Source organism: Alligator sinensis, unplaced genomic scaffold (genome assembly GCF_000455745.1).
Source record: "Alligator sinensis unplaced genomic scaffold, ASM45574v1 scaffold646_1, whole genome shotgun sequence".
In the NCBI taxonomy this organism is placed as follows: domain Eukaryota; kingdom Metazoa; phylum Chordata; order Crocodylia; family Alligatoridae; genus Alligator; species Alligator sinensis.
The window spans coordinates 54,131-75,397 of NW_005842642.1; the positions used below are offsets into that span (position 1 = coordinate 54,131).

At 42.2% G+C, this 21,267-nt stretch overlaps 1 protein-coding gene across 8 annotated transcripts in view; it reads left to right on the forward strand.

Moving 5' to 3' along the window:
- ACSL4 (acyl-CoA synthetase long chain family member 4) overlaps window positions 1-21,267 on the forward strand; it is a 60,125-nt gene that overhangs the window by 35,011 nt on the left and 3,847 nt on the right. For 2 of the 8 annotated variants that reach the window (XM_006033560.3, XM_006033561.3), the window contains 13 exons: window positions 1,529-2,027; window positions 2,343-2,520; window positions 3,553-3,662; window positions 3,747-3,885; window positions 4,895-5,045; window positions 6,324-6,447; window positions 8,385-8,456; window positions 10,773-10,912; window positions 11,437-11,609; window positions 11,773-11,847; window positions 13,107-13,298; window positions 14,118-14,232; window positions 16,599-16,756. In XM_006033560.3, the coding sequence (XP_006033622.1) occupies window positions 1,677-2,027; window positions 2,343-2,520; window positions 3,553-3,662; window positions 3,747-3,885; window positions 4,895-5,045; window positions 6,324-6,447; window positions 8,385-8,456; window positions 10,773-10,912; window positions 11,437-11,609; window positions 11,773-11,847; window positions 13,107-13,298; window positions 14,118-14,232; window positions 16,599-16,756 (1,978 nt within the window). In that variant the 5' untranslated portion in view covers window positions 1,529-1,676. Of the gene's footprint in view, window positions 1-1,528; window positions 2,028-2,342; window positions 2,521-3,552; window positions 3,663-3,746; window positions 3,886-4,894; window positions 5,046-6,323; window positions 6,448-8,384; window positions 8,457-10,772; window positions 10,913-11,436; window positions 11,610-11,772; window positions 11,848-13,106; window positions 13,299-14,117; window positions 14,233-16,598; window positions 16,757-17,865; window positions 18,015-21,267 lie in introns of those variants that run through there. The other 6 variants (XM_006033563.3, XM_006033565.3, XM_006033564.3 and 3 more) reach the window with 4 other exon arrangements.

A 21,267-nucleotide genomic window follows, 5' to 3' on the forward strand; every position in this document is an offset into this window, starting at 1 on the left:
CCCCCCCCCCCCCCCTCTGAATTTGTTGTAATCCATTTCTTAGCATATAGCCTGGCATATTTGGGGGATAATTTTAAATAGTCAGTCTCTCATGTTTTATTTAATTAAACAAAACTATGTTAATGAATGCTGCCTGACTGCAGGTGTTCCTGTACTGTTAAGAAAAACACTGTTCTATATTAATACTTAGTGTTGCTGCTACCTTTTAGTTTGTGCTGCTGTTGCCTTTTATTTAATTTGAATCTCCAGGCACAATCTCCCTTGAGTGATTGGTTGCGTATATAATATTAAAATGCTGGGTTTGTCTGCATGTTGTTTATTTTTGAATGGAGATTTGAGAATTTCCCTACTCTGTTTATCAGACACTGTCTTTGCAGGTGGGGAGAAGATGGGTCTTGTTCTAAGGCAGGGGCAGGCAAAATGTGGCCCGCCAGGCTATTCTATCCAGCCCGTGAGGCCCTTAAAAAATTTAGAAAATTAATATTTATCTGTCCCTGACTGCTTGTCATGCAGCTCTTGATGGCTTGTCAAAACTCAGTAAGCGGCCCTCTGCCTGAAATAATTTCCCACCCCTGCTCTAAGGCAGTCGGCACCGCTCCCATGTGTTCATCTCCTGTATGGCATTCATGACCTTCATCTGTACAAGATGCAAGATAAGGCTTGTGGATTTGAACCAGCCTCCCATATATCAAAGCAGACTAGTACTAGGTCATTTGACTCATCCCAGCCATTTTGTTCGTTTAACCTCTGCCAAGGATTTGTCATGTTGAGAGTCCATGCTCAAGTGGTTGTGGGTGTGTTTAACTCTAGAACAGCTATTAGAGGATTTTAATGTTGTATTGGAAGATGAATTGGTTTCTAGTTTATATGAGAACCCTTAAATATGTATTTAATGTAAAAAGCCTGGCACAGGATCCTAACACTTACAGTGAATTACTAAGTCCTGTTTTTAGGTTCAAATGTAGTTGGTGAGGTGAAGCTAGAAGAAATAGGTGTATGGCTATTACATAGCAACTTGGTTTATAGTGTGTGGATTTTTATTTTTAAGACTTCTATTTATTAATGTGCTTTATTCTAACCACTAAGTTGATATACATTTATTCTGAAACTCTACTTACAAAAGTGCACCACATCTTTTCTAGCAGTAGCACAAATATTTAAGGGAAAAGTGGCTGACCTTTGACCATAATTACACAACTCTAGGATTGCTCAAGTAGCTTAAATGCAATATTTTGATATAAAGAACAGAGCGCACCTCAAAAGCCCTGAAACGTCATTTATACAGAGATACAGGGAAAGCCTTTTGAAGAGTAAATATTTGTGGATGTAATAAATGAGTATGTAAAGACTCCTCCTCTTCAGTCTTTAAGCCATCTCAAACCAGTTACTTCAACCTTCTTTGTCTGCATGCTGAGTTGAAATAGTAAAGAATTGAAACTAATGGATTGATTTGTGGCATTACTAATCTGTTTAATTTTTTTTTTTTTTTTTTCCCCCTGCTCTCTGCTTGGCTGATCTTCACCCACAGGTGTCTACTATTGGCTTGCAAAGGTTACTAATATTTTAGTTGTTGCTTCTTTGACTACACTGCCACTGTTGCTGCTTTCACTGCTGCCTTCTTCAGAGTAGTCCTCAGCACAAAGGATAAGAGATTTTTTTTCTTTTAAATATCCACTATGAAACTTAGGCTAGAAGTACGTGGCTTTTTTTTACTCCCTGTGTACTTGTTAATATCTGTATACAGTGCTCTTGTATTTATTCCGTGGTATTTTCTTACCAATGCTAAGAAGAAAAAGGCTATGGCTAAACGCTTAAAAGCCAAACCCACCTCAGACAAGCCTGGAAGTCCCTACCGTTCCGTTACTCATCTCGAGTCGCTAGCAACCATAGACTTTCCTGGAGCAGATACTTTGGACAAGTTATTTGAGCATGCTATAACCAAGTATGGGAAAAAGGACTGCCTTGGGACCAGAGAAATACTGAGTGAGGAGAATGAAATGCAACCGAATGGAAAAGTATTTAAAAAGGTAACACTGAAACTTTGAATTTTTAAAGTTGGGGCAGTAGTAGGGAGAGGCATTCTGTGTCTTATCAACAGCCTGTTGCTGGACTCCTTTTAGTTTCATATAATTTTTACAGGTTAGGTAACACTAGATCTTTAATGGTAGCTTGAAGTGCACACTACAGCATATTTAGTGTCCGTTTTATGTTCTTCTCTTCAGGCAGGGCGGGGAAAGAAAATGAATAACTTTAAAAATGATTAGTTTGGTGTGTTCACGTAGCACCAGATGTGTAGGGTGGGGTGTGTGCATGTCTGCTTTGACTTTTTTCTTTTGTACCAGTTAATTCTAGGAAACTACCAATGGTTAAACTATGAAGAAGTGCACCAAAGAGTGAAGCACTTTGGGAGTGGGCTTGCAGCCCTTGGGCTAAAGCCAAAGAGTACCATTGCCATATTCTGCGAGACCCGAGCAGAGTGGATGATCGCAGCACAGAGCTGCTTCCAACACGGCTTTCCTCGTGAGTGCTGACCCATTCGCTTGCAGTATGTTCATAGAAAAGCTTTTTAGATATCGAGCTCTGAGCTGCTGGCTAAATATTTGTAATGTGCCTAGTGTGTTTCTGTAATAACATTACTTTAAAAAAATTGGGGAACAAATAGTGAAAAGTAGATTTCAACTTGTGCTCATTTTGTTAGGATTAGAAAAGTCGTGTGTCTGTCAAAATTTAGTGTCTGCCAATAATGGGGAACAGGCCAGAATTAAAGTTCAGTGCATGGTGCTCATCACTGTTTCAAAAATGAAGCTAAGTAGGATTGCAGATAATTGCTTTCTTTCAAAAACTCTATCAGAACATGGATTAAAGTAGGGTGATGGGTTTAAGCATGTTGCAAGAATCTCTGAAATCATCTAGCCTTCCCCCCCCTAAACATAACCAGTGACTGAAGCAAATGATGAAACAGTTTATTCATTAAAATGCATGCAGGAAAACAAGTAAAATGGAGCTTCCCATTAACAAATTTAATAAATGAGGCTTAATAAACAGACTTGTGAGGAGCCTTGTGGGCTGTGGCCCTGCACACTAGGTCAGGTGTGCAGGGCAGTATTGGGCCCAATCCCAGCCAGTCAGAAGCACCCCTGTACCATTCATCTGACTCACAGGGCCAAAAGTTTGAACACCACTGTGTTAAAGAACCAAAAAATAAGAGATGCTCAAGATTTCAGAGAGAGATGCTTTGAGGGAGCTGTGTGACACCAGAAAGAATAAACAAAACTTGTAATTAATTTATTCTGAAATGCTGTCACTAAAACTACTTTTCCTTTTCCTTTTCCTTTTCTTCCTCTAACAGTCCTCAATGCAGTGAGCTCTTGTTCTTGCATAAAAATCATGGAAAAAATAAAAGCTGCTTTTATTCCATAATGGAAAAATATTGCACGTGCAATTAAGTGCTGTTCTTCCCCCCCCACACACACTACTGACTAATTATGTAGAAGCAAAAGTGCTTGGTTTAGTGTTACCTTGCTTTTAACTTTTTGTTAATTTGTAAAACAGTTGTTACTTTATATGCCACTCTTGGTGAAGAGGCAATAACCTACGGTCTCAATGAATGTGAAGCATCATATCTGATCACTAGCGCAGAACTTCTGGAGAGTAAACTTAAGGTAATTTGGGAACCACTTTTTGTATTCGGTGTAATCTTGCAATATATTGTGCAGTCAGTGCTGAATTTCAGTTCTCTTGAACAGACTGCATTGTCAGAAATCCCACGTCTCAAACACATCATTTATGTGGATAAGAAGACTATCAGTAAATCAGAATACCCTGAAGGCCTGGAGATTCATAGTATGGAAATGGTAGAAGAGCTGGGAGCCAAACCAGAAAACAGTAAGTGAAGCAATTTGGAGGACTAAAACAAGTAGTCTGGTAGGATGATGTACCTTGATCTTAGGATGTTTGGTAGCAGAGAAGAAACATGCATGCTTCTAACGAAAAGGAAAGGATGGCATAAAGATTAAACTTTGCAGTTCTCTTAAACAAGCATGGCATAAAAGAAACATTTCTGGGGGGGTGGGATTCTTACTGCTACCATGTGCCAAGTGGATTTTTACTTGTCTTGATATTCCAGATGCATCATTTTTAAACCATGACTGGCATTGACTTTTGAGCTCACTCCTAAAATAAGGCACATAAGAGTTAAAGGTCTAGCTTGGTGTCGTCTTTTTAAAATCTTCCTTTCCCCGCCCCTTTCCTGCCACCTAAAAGAGGATCAGATGCACCTTGTTTTAGTAACCTTTTTTTTCCTTCTTTTCACTGAATAATTTTGTAGCTACCAAACCCTTCAAATTTATGGGGCAAAGCACTGGATGTGTTCTTCCCACCCCTGATAACTATATTGGGTAGGCATGGGAATAGCAGGCATGAGGATTTATTCTTTAATACCCAGTACTGCTTAGCCAAATCTAATGAACCCTTAACAGGACTAAGAGAAAAACGGAGTTAATGAACCTGCTTATAAATTTGGCTTCTGGTTTTTCCATTAAGAGTTTTTAATAGAGGCAGGCCCACATTGATCCAAAGAAGGCTCTGCAAGTGCTATGGATGGAAAAGCTGACTGTTTTCTAGTCACTCATTTCACTCTAAAGCAGGGGTGGCAGATGTATGGCCTGTGGGCCAGATTGCAGCCAGTCCACCTGGCCCCTTTGGCTACCAGTCAGCCTTTCATCCTGGTAAGCGTTTTTTTACAGAGGTCAGTTAGGGCAAGCACCATAAGTTGTTTTTTGTTTTTTTTGTTTTTGTTTTTATCTGGGGCTCCCATTTCATTTGTTCGTTGATCTGAGTCTGTTACTTCTAGCTAAAGTTAATGTGAGCACTTTTTTCTGTTCCCTTTTTATAGTAGGCATCCCTATAACCAGACCCATTCCAACAGACCTGGCTTTAGTAATGTATACTAGCGGTTCCACTGGGCGACCTAAAGGAGTGATGATGATGCATAAGAACTTGATAGCTGGAATGACAGGCCAGTGTGAGCGAATACCTGGACTGGGGTAAGTAAGAATCTCCTGTCATGCATATGGATAAATAGTTTTGTTGGAATGCATCTCTCTCACATGATTCCAAGGTTTCTAGTCACTGTTCTTTTAAAAGAATGTGATTTACCTGCTCCTCTGTTTTTATCTGTTAATATTTTCTTTACATGAAGTTGCCTTTTTCTGAAGTTGCTTTGGATTTATTCTTTTCCTGGTAACAACTTTGTGTCTCTGGCTCCTTGCTGCCTTTGTGCTTTTTCTATCCCTATTTTGGACCTCCTTTAGAAGACATCAGGGTTCCTTTTAAGTTGTTTCTTTCCTCTTAAGGTCTCCATACTCTCGATGCACAGCACAGCAGGTTGCTATATGGAGAGATTTCTGTATCTTTTTCACGTAGGGTTTCTCTTTAGCTTATTAAAGGTTCACAAACCATGTCAGCATGAAGTCTCAGAGTGGAGTGCATAGGTTGGTGTTTCTGAGTAGACTTTTTTCAGCATTGCCTTGAGGAGTGAGCGCATAGTCCTGGTGGACTGGACTAGGCCCACATGGGTGCTTGTATGTATGCTACACCAGCCTGTTTCACTACCTTGTTCACCTCTCAAGCAGGGAGTTAAGATTTCTTCCCTTAAAAATATTTAAAATGAAATTTAGCTACCAAATTTACTTTATTAAGGTTGCAAGTTGAAACAATGTACAACAAAAGAACAGTGGGGGGGAAAAGAAGTCATTTAAGCTTTGATCATGCTAGGATCAATATAATTAAGGAAAGCCCTCATGAAGGAATATGCAAATTGTTGAAGGCAAACGGGTTTAATACAGTGCCTTGTCTTCAGGTTAATAAAGGACATGTTGTTGTCATACAGTACTTGAAATGACCTAAAGAAGCTTCTTTTTTGCTGTTGGGTATAAATATGTCCTGATTACGCTGGTGAAAGAGCTTTTTTGAACAGTTTGCTAGTTGTCAACTAAGGTATTCTTGGTGAGAAGTTACTTAGATCAAAATGAATGACTTCCTAGTGACTGAGCCCTGCTCCCCCTCACAATCTTCGTTTTAAGATTAGGGGCCATGATAAATGTTGTGGAAGTGTTCCCACTGAAATAAATAGCAAAACTGAAGTAAAATGTGATTTGTATATAGGTGACTAGACACCATTAGTGATCTGTCATGTAGGCTTCTGGAAAACTAATATTCCATCTCTGTTCTTATATATAGTCAATATTCTGCTAAACAAAATGAAGTATTTTCTGCTCAGTCTTGCATCATAGTTTAATTACACAGTACTTTTTCTTTGCCAGATCTAAGGACACTTACATTGGGTACTTGCCTCTGGCTCATGTATTAGAATTGACAGCAGAACTTTCCTGTGTTACATATGGCTGCAGGATTGGATACTCCTCTCCACTCACTCTCTCAGACCAGGTAAGGTAAAACTATCAGGTTGGTGGTTAAGCAAAATCTCAGCTCTGTTGCTGTGTCCTTGCTGGTCAGTCATTGGTCTACCCTTGAAAAATGTTATCAATATCATAAGCAAAAGAACTAGAGGTGCACTGATGCATTGGTCTGATCAGTACCAGTCCGATATAAGGAAAATTGTCTATATCAGCCTGATGAGGCCAATTTTTTAATTTTGGCTGATAAATGGCCATGCTGCATGCAGCCAACCCATGCCGTGCAGATCTGGGGCACGATTGTCGTCCCCCCACCACCCCTCCCGGCTGGGCAGCGCTTGCCCCTGCCTTTCCTCACTGCAGGGGGTTGATCTGCTTGCCTACGCCCCTTCCCTCCCCCCTCCCCTTCCACCACACGGGACTGACCAGCTGATGGCAGCTGTCTCGGAAATCAGATCAGTATTGGTCAGTGTGCCCCCTTACATACATTGGGTATCCGTATTGGCCCTCAACCTCTATCTGTGCACCCCTAAACAGAACCTTCTCAAAACTTAACAACTTCCTTCCATCTGCCCTTCTGCTCTCCTAAAATAAGGTCCCGATGAAGCTAAAACAGATTGTATCACAATTTTTATCAACATTTTGAGCTTACATGTTCTTTAAGTGACATTGACTTTTATCTATAAATGAAAAGAAAAAGCATGCTTATGACTTCGTGGTGTCAGTCAATAATTCTGTAATTGGAGAGAGAAATTGGAGAAAGTTAACTACCATCCAAAGACCAACTGCATTTGACACAGCCATACCTAGCAATGAATCTAAATTTTTAAGAGTTTTCGCTATTATTGACATCCTTTTTTTTTTTCTCTCCAGTCCCATGCTTATCTCTTGAGTTTGGGCACATTGCCCTAAAAACAAAACATTGACCAATTTGTATCCCACTGGGCCATTAGAGGGGGCACGATGTACTGTGAAAGAGTGCCAGCTGGCTCTTTAAAACGTAATAGTAGGTGTGTGGGAACGGAAGAGGCACAAAGGTTTTCATCACTGGCATTTTATTTGCATTGTTTTCTGGTGGTTGTTTGTTTTTGTGACTAGCCCCATCTCGGGTTTTGTGCTTTTAACTGTGGGTTTTGGCTCTCTTTTTTTTTTAGTTTTTTTAAGTCGTTTGTTTGTTTGTTTGTTTGTTTGTTTGTTTGAGCTTCTTACTTAAAGGTTAATAAGAATCGAAGAAAGTTGCTCAAGCCGTTTTTCCCCTGTTTTCTTCCCCAGTGTAACCATTGCATAAAAATCAATATAAATTAGTATGGACAAAGACTGTGCTGAGATTAACCTAAATTTTCTGCCCAGTAATTGCTTTCTAAATTGCCACCTTGCCCCTTTGCTCAGGTTTGTGTTTTTTACCTTACTTAACAGTTGTTTAAGAAACTGTGGACAGGTAGTTGGGTAGAGATGGGAATGCTACTAATGAAAGCTATTGGCACCTATTTCACTGAAAGTCTCTGAGAAAGTTATGGAAGTGCTGAAGAACTTAAGCAGCTGGGAGAGAGAAGTGAATGAAAGTTTGTTACACATTAGCAGGCAGATGCATAGCACAAACACTGAAGAACCATTAAAGTGACAAATAGGAACATGCCAGAACTGTGCCTGGGGAACTGGCTCTAGGAAATCACCTGGAGGTTACACCATACAATAGAAACTGCTAGAAGAAAAATAATAAAAGGAAATATGAGAGATTGCTGGGTTTGTTCTAGTAGGCTTTATTTCACAACTGCTTGGCAGGACACTACAGCCAACTGTGATACTCCTTTTCTGTTCCATCCCATTGAGAAAAGAACAGCTTTGGAGTAAATAGTTGTTCTTGAGGAAACTGCCCATTAAGTAATCTCCTGATTTTTATTTGTCTTTCTGATCTTCCTCTAATCAGTGACACTGAAAACATTAGTAACATTTTTCTTTTTATTACAGTCAAGTAAAATTAAGAAGGGAAGCAAAGGAGACTGTACTGTACTGAAGCCCACATTGATGGCTGCAGTGCCTGTAAGTATGGAGAATACTTAGCAAGAGCACTCCTGTTTTTCTGTGTTGTTCATTCCAGCAGTAACCATACACTTGTTTCATTGGTATTAAATTGTCACTTAGGAGAAGAGTGAAATGCCATGTGTGAAAGTTGCAGTTCTCGCTGTTCTAGATGTAATTGGTGTCATCCAGCAGTAGATTGTGCTGAAGCACAAGACCTCCTTCTTTAAATGTTACGGGGGTGTAGGTTGTAGCCGTGTTGGTCTAAGTACATAGGCAGACAAGGTTCTTTGGGGGAAACTGATATCTTTTTTTAGGACAGCTTTTTTTTTTTTTTTTTAGTTGGTCTAATAAAAGATATCAGATTCACCCAAAGAACCTTGTCTTCCTTCTTTAAATGTTATAATTCATAAAAAAACAAACAAGTAATTGAGATGTTGGTCTGTTAATGCAAGAATGGAGGGAGTATGTTCATAAAGTCTTGTGTGTTCACAAATGTAAAATATTTTTGAACAGGAAGGTAAGCGACTTAAACCATCAGACTGGAAGAGAGTATCAGGTCAGAGTCTAGGCCCTAGAACTGTAGGTAACCATTTAATAGGTGTTGCCTCCAGATGGGTCCATATGACATCTTCCCTGAACAGCACAAGCTACTCAACGGCCCCCAACACCTAATAAACTTAGGACCTTTAGTACAAAACAATCTCAAACTGCACAATATCACAGGAAGGCAACAGGAGAAAGGAAAGCCTTGGCTTTGCCATGTGTAGGTGAATAGGCCTAGAAGAAGCAACTCGTATCCCATACTAGTAAAGAAACTCCCAAATGTCATTGCCAGTCTGACCTGAGGGGGGGGGAATATCTTCCTAATAATAACCAATTCTAAAAGATTCTTAACTCTGAGCAAATAAACAAGACATCAGCAGGTGCCCAAGAGCTTTCTCAATACCATGCAGAATTGCCAGTACAGCCTACCCAGTGCCCCATTTCTAGCTGCAGCTGATATCCCAGGCTTCAGAAGAAGGTAGTGGGGGAGAATGGAATAGAGTTAGACATGGGGGGCCACAGAGTAGAATTCCTTCCTGGTCCTGAAGCATGGAATACTTAATTTTTAAATGCAATATTAAATGTAGTGCAACAAGCCCCAAAAGCATATTGGACTCGGGGAGGAAGGAGACACAGCTGTTGCAACTACCTAGCTTGCCCTTGCTTTTTTCTGCACACAGGCAATAATAGTCCCTGTAGTCTAGACTAAGGGTGTGTTCAAAAATACTGTAAGGGCCTGAACTCGAATAACCCCATCATTCCAACAGCAAACACTGCTCCAACCTTTGACTTCCCCCTCCTCCCTCTTAAGGCCAATTTCTTTAGCTCCAGCCTCTGCCACCTGCTCCTATGCTGTCAGCAAGGTCAAGGACCCCATGTCACTAGACACTGATGTAAGAATCGCATGCAGCAATCGGGTCTCCTTTTAGCCCCTTCCAAGGATACCAACAGTCTGAACACCCAAAGCCTCCTGTTTTTGCAAACAACATTCTTGCAGCCTCATTCCTGATAAGCTTATGAGCCTGCTCCAAGAAAAAAATTGTGAATTCAAACTTCTGTGTTTTCAGTGCATTCTGTCTGCTAACTGCAGTATGTGGTGTCACCAGCACTCTCTCTGGCCTACCATATAAACTGTCTCAGTCCACATGGATGTGACTGTTCTCAGTCAGATTTTGTTTTAACTGATTTGTTATTTTAAAGATTATTTCAATGTGCATATAGTACATAAGAGTAAGCAGCATGCAGAGTCCAGAAGTACTAATGCATCTGTATAATAGGTAATGTTATGTAGCTCGTGGGGGGGGTTACTTCTTTATGCTCACGTAGTGGGGAGAATGGCTTAAGATTTAAGAATCGGCTAGTAGAAATCCTGTTATACCGTTAATTAGTGCTTGGTGGTTGCAGAGGTACTTTGGTTACTTTTCCTGGACTGACTATGGCATTTGAAGATCACACTACAATATATGCTAATGTGACTTATTTTTTTAACTTTAGAATTTGAGAGAGGATGGAGGAGGAAAGGGGAAGTAGAGGACATGGTCACACCTTTTCCTAAATGCTATTCTACCCACCTTGGATAGCCCACAGCTACAATGGGCTATATACTGATTAACTAGATAATGCCTTTAAACTGTTAACTGTTATCCAACAAACTGGCAGCGACAGCATAGCTGTGCCTTTTCATGCAGAACAATCAAGTATTATTTCTTGGTTTCTAGCACAGTTGATGCATGTGCTTTCTGTCAAAAGTAGTAATTCTTGTCTTTTTTTTTTTTTTAATCTTTTCTATAGGAAATAATGGACCGAATTTATAAGAATGTCATGAGCAAAGTCCAAGAGATGAACTGTTTTCAGAAAACTTTGTTTAAAATAGGCTATGATTATAAACAGGAACAGATCAAGAGGGGCTATGATGCACCTCTGTGTAATCTGTAAGTATGACTATAAGGGTTCAGATCTGTGTGGTTTACAAGGGAAGTCAAGAGAACTCTAATCAGGCTAAGTTTTACACAAGAAAAATTATCTCATGCCCCAACATGTTTTAATCTAGCAAACCGAATAAAATCTAATGACTAAGTGGAAGACAGCAAAGGTCTGATTTGAAAAGTCAGCTTTTAATAGTAACTAATCATTGGAATAGGCTTTCCAGGTAGCTTTTTTTTGTTGTTGTTGTTGTTGTTTGGGGGGGGTTAAAACAAAAAAAAGAAAAAAGAGTAGAAGTTTTCTCAAAACCACTTGCTCAATACAGGACAAGATGAAAGGAACTGCTAGATAAAATGCCATGGCTTTTTGCAATGTTTGACAGACTACATGCTCATTTATGATCCCTTCTGTGACCCTTGATTTTATGTCTAGGTGTGTCAGATGAGTAGGTGAAGAGGGTAGTTATATTCTCTTGTCTTCCTTACAAATTAACGGAGCAAGTGATGTTTAAATGCAACTCTTTTCCTTCTAGACTGTTGTTTAAAAAGGTAAAAGCCCTGCTGGGAGGGAATGTGCGTATGATGCTCTCTGGAGGAGCACCCCTTTCGCCTCAGACACAAAGGTTCATGAACATCTGTTTCTGCTGTCCTGTTGGCCAGGGGTATGGATTAACAGAAACATGTGGAGCTGGAACCATTACTGAAGGTATGTTAACGGACTTCTGGACACATACATGGAAGTTGCAGATTTCAGTTCTTAAAATTCACTGAAAAGTCATAGCTCTTACATACTATAGAGTAATTTGCCAGGTCTTGAACAGGAAGACAGCTTCTATGCCAAACTGAAAAATCTTTGTTCACTTTTCTAGTTGCTGACTATAGCACTGGCAGAGTTGGAGCTCCTCTCATTTGCTGTGAGATTAAATTGAGAGATTGGCAAGAAGGTGAGTGTGCTATTTTTTTCAGTTTATTTATGTAAAGACTTCAGTAAATATGGCCTCAGTTCTTCAAACTAATAGTAAAACATAAGTATGCGTTTCAAACCCAGAAAAACATAGTAGAATACAAAGTACTATGTTTTTCTAGCATCTGATGTAGTAGGATGTTGCATCTGAAAGCTCATGTCTCTCTGAATCAGTCTGTAAGGCAGGGGTGGGCAATTTATTTGGACTGGAGGGCCACTTAAGGCGTTTTGGTAAGCTGTTTATAGGCCAGGTCAGTGCTGACTTCTGCCACGTTTTCCCCCCCCAGCTTGCAACAGCTCACCAAAACTCCCCAAGTGGTAGATTACTACACTAGTCCAGGGGTGCAAGATGGAGTGGGCAGCCCAGGACCCCCATGGGTAGGGCACACTCAGCTGGGCAGATGGGATGGAACCGCAGGTAGGCAGGGAGTGGTGTCTGGGAGCAGGACAGACATGTGGGGCTGGGGTGGTGAAAGCATGGGGCTGACGCCCAGGGCAGAGCTGTGATCCACATTCTGCACAGGCCCATGCTGTCATCAGCCAGTGATCCTGCCCCCCTACCTCCCCTCGCCCCATCCTGCTCCTAGATGCTGTTCCCCCACATGCCTGTGGCCTCATCTTATCTGCCCAGCTGAGTGCACCCTACCTGCAGGGGTCCCAAGCCAGTCTCTTTGAAGACCCTGCCCGCTCTGTCCAGTGCCCCCATCAGTGGGTACAGGGCAGACGGGCTGGGGTGTCTGAGCAGCAGGGCTGGGTTTGGCAGAAGTGGTGACACTGGCAGTGGCTACCAGACGAAATCACTGCTGCCACGAAGCTGAGTCCAGCCACCATGCTGCTCCAGCCTTGCTGTGCACCTGGAGGCAGTAAGACCTGCTGCACATGCCATGGTGCAGGATGCTGCCTGTGCCTACACTAAGCAGGACTGAGAAACCTGCCATGGGCCCAATTCTAAAATCCCTTGGCAGGACAGATCTGGGCCATATTTTGCCCACCCCCGCTCTGAGGTGCTGCCCTGCCTTCTGCTATGCTTGTGCTTAGAACTCGCACTTCACTGTAGATCGTACGGCAGCTGGGGGCTCTCTTTTTTTTTTTTTTGCAATCTCTTGATATATGGACAGCCATTTTTGTTTTTATATTGTTTTTACTGTAGCTGAGAGACTATTTAAGTACGTTTTCCTTAATTCCCTGCAGAGGAATGCATTTTGTATAATGGACTCAAATTTATTTTGCAATTTACAGGGGGCTACACTTGCAGAGACCAGCCCAATCCTAGAGGAGAGATTATAATAGGTGGACCCAATGTTTCTCTGGGATACTTCAAAAATGATGAGAAGACAACAGAAGATTTCTCTGTGGATGAAAATGGCCAGAGATGGTTTTGTACTGGAGATATTGGAGAATTTCATTCTGATGGTTGCCTGCAGATCATAGGTTGGCCTCAATTTTTTGTAAACTTAAATCTTAACTTAACAAGATGCTTAAGACAGTTCAATATAGCTATAAACATGAGCAGTCCTACTGAAGCCGGTAGCGATATTGTGTGCTTAAAGATATACACATAAGTAGGGATCTATTTAAATTTTGCTGGAAGAGCACTGCAATGGCTCCTATAATCTTGCTCTTTTTGGCATGGCCCCCCTCCTCTGCCTGCTCATTTGGCTGAGGGACCCCAGCAGCCTTGCCACTTGGTCCTGATTGGCAAGGACGGAAAAACTATGGTTTTAAATATGCCACAGCTTTTGCCTCCCAGCTGATCCGTAGAAGCAGCAGAGCTGCTGGGGCCCCTCTGACAATCGGTGGTGGGGGGCATGTGGTAAAAACAGCAAGATTAAAGGAGCTGCTGTGCAACGCGTTTCTGGTGTGACTTGGGTAAATCACTACATGTAAGAAACTTGCTGAATCAGTCATTAAAGCACATTCTTAAACATTACCATGATCATGAGAAGGTCTGTAACTGATGCTGTGGTGTAATCATATCCCTGTCTATATCCAGCCTACGTAGACGGAAAAATGGAAAAAAAAAATCGGCATTAATTCCATAGCTAAGAATTCAAATCTCTGTTCTTGAAAGATGCTTCATAAAGTAAATGTTCTTGAGAATGAAACACTCATGGATTCTTAAAAAGGATTTTTAACTCTAAGTCTTACATAATGTTCTGTTAAACTTCAGAAAAATGTGGTACTTAATGCTTCTGCAACTAAACATATAGAAAGGAGTTTTGATTTACGTCACTTCTAACTGTTCCCTAGATCGTAAAAAAGACTTGGTGAAGCTGCAAGCAGGAGAATATGTATCTCTGGCCAAAGTAGAAGCAGCACTGAAGAACTGTCCACTTATTGATAATATTTGTGCTTATGCCAAAAGGTGAGTTCTCACTTGTTCCTCTGTGCTTTTCAGAAATTCATTTTAAAGGGGCTCCTTTTGCTTGCCATATACAGTAAAAGTTCTGTTATCTGGCATCTTACAAGCTGGCATGCTCCACTAACTGGCATGCTGGCTTGTAAGATAAAGTGAAACCAGAAGTGCCCACTGTGGCACTTCCGGTTTCTCTGAGCCCCCATTGCTTGGGGCAAAGCAGTCTGCGCTACTGAGCCCCCACGGCCCGAGGGCATAGCAGGCTGCGCGGGGCTGTGCAGGACCTGCCTCCAGGACCCGTGGGGCCCACAGGTCCCTGCGAAAGGGGTGGCGGCTGGGACCGCTCAATTAACCAGTATATTTTGTTATCCGGCATCCCCTGTTCCCAAGGGATACCAGATAATGGAGCTTTTACTGTATATATTTAGGACATGCCTGAAATGCCAGTTCACTGATGCACTAAAGCTCTTTATATAAAGTAAAATGCCTCAAGGATCCACCCCTAATATGGCTCCGGAATAATAGCTCCTAACTCCTATTATAAGAAGCAAGGAAGGATCATGGTCAGTCTGCACTATGACCTCGGTGCCGTTGAGAAACTGTAGGAGGTTAGCTAGACTGTGCAGGCTCCTAGCTTAGAATCGTAGAATAATAGAAAATTTGGTCTGGAAGGGACCTTGGGAGGTCTAGCTGAACCCCCTGCTCAAACCAATACTATCCCCAACTATCTCATTCCAGCCAGGGCTTTGTCAAGCTGGGCCTTTAAAAACCTCCAAGGATGGAGATTCCACCACTTCCCTAGGTAACCACTGGTTAGTGCTTCACCACTCTCCAAGTGAGAGCGTTTCCTACTATGCAACTTACACCTCCCTTGCTGAAGCTTGAGACCATTGCTTTTGTTCCATCATCATTGTGAACAGTCTAGCTGTATGCTCTTTTTGGGACCACCCTTCAGGTAATTAAAGGTTGCTATCAAATCCTCTCTGTCTCTTGCAGACTAAATAAGCCCAGTTTCCCTCAGCCTCTCCTCATGTGCCCCAGCCCCTGAACCATTTTCATTGTTCTCTGCTGGACTCTTTCCAGCTTTGTCCACATCCTTTCTGTAGTGAGGGGCCCAAAGCGACAGAGTGCTCCAGATGTGGTCTCATCACTTCCAAAAGGAGCAAAATAGTTACCTCCTTCAATCTGGTGGTAACGTTCCTGCTAATGCAGCCCAGTATGCTGTTTGCCTTCTTGGCAACAAGGGCACACTGCTGACTCGTATCCAACTAGCTGTCTGCTGTAACCCGCCCCCCAAAGTCCTTTTCTGCAGAGCTGCTGCTTAGCCAGTCAGCCCCCAGCCTGTACTGGTGCATGGGATTGTTCTGTCCTAAGTGCAGGACTTTGCACTTGTCCTTATTGAACCTTTGAGGTTTCTTTTGGCTCAATCCTCCAATTTTGTCTAGGGGTCACTCTGAATCCTTGGAACGTAGTGATTGCAGAGGTGGCTTAAAGCAGGGTGGTCCAATTTCTAAGTGGCTGAGGGCTGCATGCCATGTGGGTCATACCAGTGTATGCCACAGTTCCCAGAGTCGCATCCCCCACACCACACAAGCGGCCTTTACTGCACACAGGCAGTGCCTCCCAATACATGGTATGGCACAGGGGTAGGGAGCCCCCACATCAGTTCTCTTGCTGAACCCTATCATGGGCTCTTCTAGTGCTGTGGGTTGCACGGTCCTGCCCCCTGGAGTGGGAGTAGGAAGGAAAAGTTGAGGCAGGTAGTAGGAGACTAGGGTCTCCAGCTGCAGCAGACACTGGAGCAGAAAGAGGAGTTGTAGCCTGGTAGGAGCCCAGGGCTGTGCATTAACTGGTGCAGGCTGCCAGTTGGACCACCTTGGCTTAAAGTGACCGTGTGCATGTTTCTCCTACCCCAAATTCAGTCAATCCTGTCTCAAATGAAGCAATGAATAGTAGCCTTTCCCCTTAAATGCAAGTAAAATCTACATTGTACAGGTTTTGCCTTCAGTGAGAATACTAGAGCAATATTCACCTTGCCACTTGGAGCCTGATGGAAGGGAGATACCTGAAGAAATGTCGCTTGTAACTCTTAACGTGCTGAACATAAACGTCCAGATTCTCTACTCCCTTCCTTTAACTTCTTTGAACTTGTTTACAACAACTTCTAACAACTTACAAAAGTTGCAATCTCTTGCAATTCACATATTGTCAAAGATTGTCACCAAAGGACCAACATGTACAGTTTGGGAGAGAATATTGGCTACAGATATGAAAGCACTGAAGAATATTTTCTTGGACTCAAGAAGGCATTTTTGTACTACTTAAATTATTTTCACTTGCCTATTTTTAATTCTTGTTTTCCCATCCTGTCTCAGCGACCAGTCTTACGTGATCAGTTTTGTGGTGCCTAACCAGAAGAAGCTGACGGCATTGGCTGCACAGAAAAGTGTCAGTGGGTCATGGACTGATATCTGTAACAACCCTATCATGGAAGCTGAAATACTGAAAGAAATAAAAGAAGTTGCAAACAAGAGTAAGTAAAGCTAGCTTGTCTGCTGTACTAGCCAATTCCAAATCTAAGTCTGACCATATATAGAGAAGTTTGCCCTACTCGGGGTGTCACAGTTGCTTTCCTTTCTTTCCCAAAAGTTAGAAACGGGGCAGAGACAAAGAATGCACTGACTTTGAGTTTCCTTCAGTTTATTTTTACTAGAAAAATGCATGCTAGTCTCCTAATCGGCACATTGCATGAGAAGGATACTGCTGCTTGCTAAACTGTGAAATTTTAACTAAGACGAAGGTTTCTTGTACAGTACATGTAAGGACTGGAAGGAGCAAACAAAATGTGGGAAATAGGTTGTAAGAGCTGTTGATAATGGTGGTATGGCAGGGACCAAGTGCGTGTCAGGGAAAGTCTCTTTCCAATGTCCTTGTCCTTCAAGCTTGACCTGTAGAATTCCATGTCACTTCAAATAATGAAGGTCAAAAACAACTTGAGGTGACCTTTTCAAGGAAAAGATAGACTAGTAAGGGCTTTGCAGCCAAACATTAGAGCGGGCATTATACTTTTTGGGCTTTTATGATGATCTAACTAATAGAGTCGAAAGAAGACACTTCCATTATCGCAGGCGATTTTAATCAGGGTGGAAAAACATCAACAATTTTTAAAAAACGCAAGAAATCAGATTTAAAAAAAATTTAAATCAGGGTTTTTGATTTAATTATTTTTGTTAAGATGCTTTAAAAAATCAACGTATAAATCTTTTTAATGTAAGATATATGTTAAAGCTCAAAGATATCATCATGGAATAGGGATTATAACTCCTAATTATATACTATTTGAAACAATATATTCATGTAACCTTTTTAGAAGTTTTATAAATTGGGCCCCTAATATAGGCCTGTTGTGACCTATCTTATGAGGTTCCCAGAGGCTCCTCTGTAGATTAGTAAAGATTGGGGCTCAGTCTAGATCCCATTTAAGCATCTCTGTGATACTTAGTTTGTTTTCAAACTGGATGTCTCCAGAGATCACAGACAGACAAGGTTCTTTGGATAGATGTGATATCTTTTATTAGACCAACTAAATAGTTGGAAAAATTTGTTTTCTGCAAGTTGTCGGGCATAAACGTCTTTCTTCAGGCATAGTGCGAGTTGGTTGTCTCCAGAGAACATCCTTGTTAACGGCAGTATATGGAGATGAGAGAGAACAGACCTGATTACCCACCCATCAGCCCTACTGTCTCTGTGCAAGTTTGTGTACACAGTCAAGCCCTTACACTTCTCTAAAAGTACAAAGTTTCAAGAAGTTAAATGAATAAAGAATATCAAACAATATGAATAAACTTTTTGTAGAAAACAGTAATTAAATCAAGGCTTCCTGACCAGTGATTTTTAAATCCATGATTTAATAAACCTATTTGATTTTTAAATCAATTCTGTATATATGTATATGTAAGGTAATATGGCAAGGAGCGCAGCTAAGCTGACCTGCCTCCATTGCACGGGGCTCCCTGCGTTGCACATGCAGCTCCTGGCACTTGTGTGCCACTGGGGAAGCCCTGTGCAATGCGACCGCCTGCCTTCCACACTCCCCACCGCCATGAAAGCAGGAGGCATGGAGTAGGGGCTCCCTTCCACTTCAGCAGAGTCCCAGCATCTGCGTATGGCAGGGAAGGCAGTCTGCTTCATCCTGGGCAGGCCACGAGTATCCCAAGGGCCCCTGCCTGCTGCTGCTACCAGGGTCTGTGCATCACTGGGGAGAAGAGGTTGGGGGGGGGGAGGGGTCCCCACAACCCTCCACCCTCCCTCACACCCACATCCTGCCCACCCCCCTGGGCATGGGTTCCCTGCTCCCGCCAGCCTCAGCCCCTTCCCTACCTGCTCCGTGGGGCAAGTGCTGCAGCAGGGAGACGAGTCACTGATGGATGCCAGGGAGTTGAGCAGGTACCCAGGTGGCTGTAGCAGTGGCTGGGCCAGGCCTTTCTATTCATGAGGGTTGGGGTAAGGCGTGTGGGCTGGACAGGGTACAATTAATTGGTGAACTTTTGTGGGCCGGATGGAATTGCTTGGCAGGTTGGATGCGGTCCATGGGCCATATTTAACCCACCCCTGTATTACATATTCATCATCAAATAACTTTTGTGGAAAACCATTTTATGTTCCTTTTAAGGATTGACTTTAAAAAATCCTTCACTACTTGTTAGCAATAGTTTTATCTAAAATGTATTCAGATTTTCATGTAGCCTTCAGTCTTTGCAACTACTAAACGGATCACCATGAATTTGGAATTAACAAAACATTCTGTAGTTACAAATAGACGTGTCATGCTGGCTAGATACGCCTGTATTTCAATAATAGCCCACAGTTACAGGGACTGAAGGTTGCTAATGTGTTAGCCATGGATGCTGGTCAGTGATCATCAGCCTATATTTACTGCCATCTAGTGGCTGTACTAATGTTAGACTGTTTGGAAAATCAGGGTGTGTTTTGTTTAATTCATATTTAAAGTCGGCCTTTGAGCAGTCTTCAGCTACTCCTCGAGTCTCTTCTAGCCACAAGCATAACAAAACAGCAGTGGAGGCTACCAGTGATAGTAGCTCAGCCAGCAGTGGTGGCATATGGCATCTATTCATCAGCAAGTGATGGTGGATTGCAGTGGTAGCAGCTATTGACTTTTTTTCAATCCCCCTCTTCCTGCTTAAGTTGGTGCCCTAGTTGCCCCCTTCAATTTGGCTGCTTCTGCCTGTCTGTACATACCTGCACCGGAGTCATCCACACTGGAATCGTAGTGCCATGTGCAATAAACATGTAGCCATTTTTAGGAGGCAGGCTCGGTCTCTGGGTTTGCCTTTGCTTGAGGAAGTGGGGTGGGATGACAGGAAGAAGAATCTGTGGACATGAAAGGCACGTGCCCCCAGCAGCTGGTGGGGTACGGCTGCACCAGCAGCAGTGAGTGGGGAGCTCCCACAGACGCCTTTTTTCTGCAGAGGGTGCACTGCCACGCACAGGGGGTGCACGTGCACCCGCATACATCCTCTATGCGTCGCCGCTGTCTGTGGAATTGCTGCTGGCAGAATTCCTGTAATTGAGGCTTACAATAAGCTGATCAACTCCAAACACACCATGGAAAGGGGCAAGTGATAGTACAGTCAATCTTATACCTGAAAGTTTAGCAGAGCTTCCAGATCCGAGAGGTATCTTCTGCCTGAGGTCAAACTTGGGTATTTACGAGATGCATTACTGGCAGGTATGGGCTTGATAACATCTTTAACTTTCAGCATTGGCCTAGCTCCACTCTTTGAGTGAGTCGATAGGCACTGCTATAGCAGAATTTGTCAAGGCTGTGCATCCCATGCCTTGTATTTCTGTAGGAAAGTATAAAGGGCAAGGCAGCCCGAACCCTTCCTAGTTTCCCTTTGCAGCTTGTAACAGCAAGACAGAATCTAGGAAGTGTCTGATCTAGTGTCTGCTAGTTCTGAACTGTGGATGTGTGCTCCTTCTACAGACCCTCATGACCCATACTTCAACATATAATCACCATCATATCTATTCACCTGCCTGACTGGGTAATTGGTTAGATATACCTGTACAGGGCCACTTAATGTGACATCCCCAAAACCTGCAGGCTACAAGCCCTGTTCATATGCAAGGCCCATTTTTCTGGAAACCTCAGCACCTTGGGCTTTTGATATGAGGGAAAAGAGGAGAGTTGTACTCTCTCCATGCTTTATTCCAGTCATATAGGGGGCATAAGACTGCTTTAACCATGTCTGTGGCCCCAAAGGACCCTGCTGGAGAAGAACCATTGTGCTAGGTACAAGCATGGAGCAAGTCAGTCCCTGTTCTAAAGAGCCTGTAGTCTTAATAAATGTTAAATCATTTACACCTCTTCTATTGCTAACAGTCTGTTTCAGAAGAGTTGTAAGTTCACCCTAGTTTGCTTTGTAAGGAAGGCTTTTTTTTTTTTTTGTATGCCAGTGAGCTCTAATAGCCATGTCAACTTCTAAGGAATATGCAATAGTACTATAACAAAAGGAGAGAAGCCCATTCATTTTGGACTCTATAAACAAATTTTGCTTCTAGGAATAAAGCACTTTTTTTAGCTTTTGGACAAGGCATTTCTGGCAACTGCATAACTAGATAGCTGATACTTAACATGACGAAATGCAAACTTGTATGGGGCTTGATAGCATAATGCCTGGACTGTACACTAAGAATACATATTTTGCAATGTGCTGAAAATGTGGAGTCCACATGTTATAACAGGATGCAAAATGTCCTCTGTGTGGGGAATATAGATGCACAGAGATGTGCACAAGAACATTACTGATTTGTACTTGCTTTTTTGTATGCATGCTTCTACAGACTGAGCCTATTAGGCATTGCAAAAATAGTATCAAAACTGCCTAGTAAAAGTATGCAGAGTTTGGCTGGTTCTGAAATACCTATTGTACAAAAGGAAGCTAAGGCGCAGGATTTTCATCTTCCTTTAATGGTACTGTGGGTAACGGTATATATAGTCCTTACTTAATTAGATTCCTG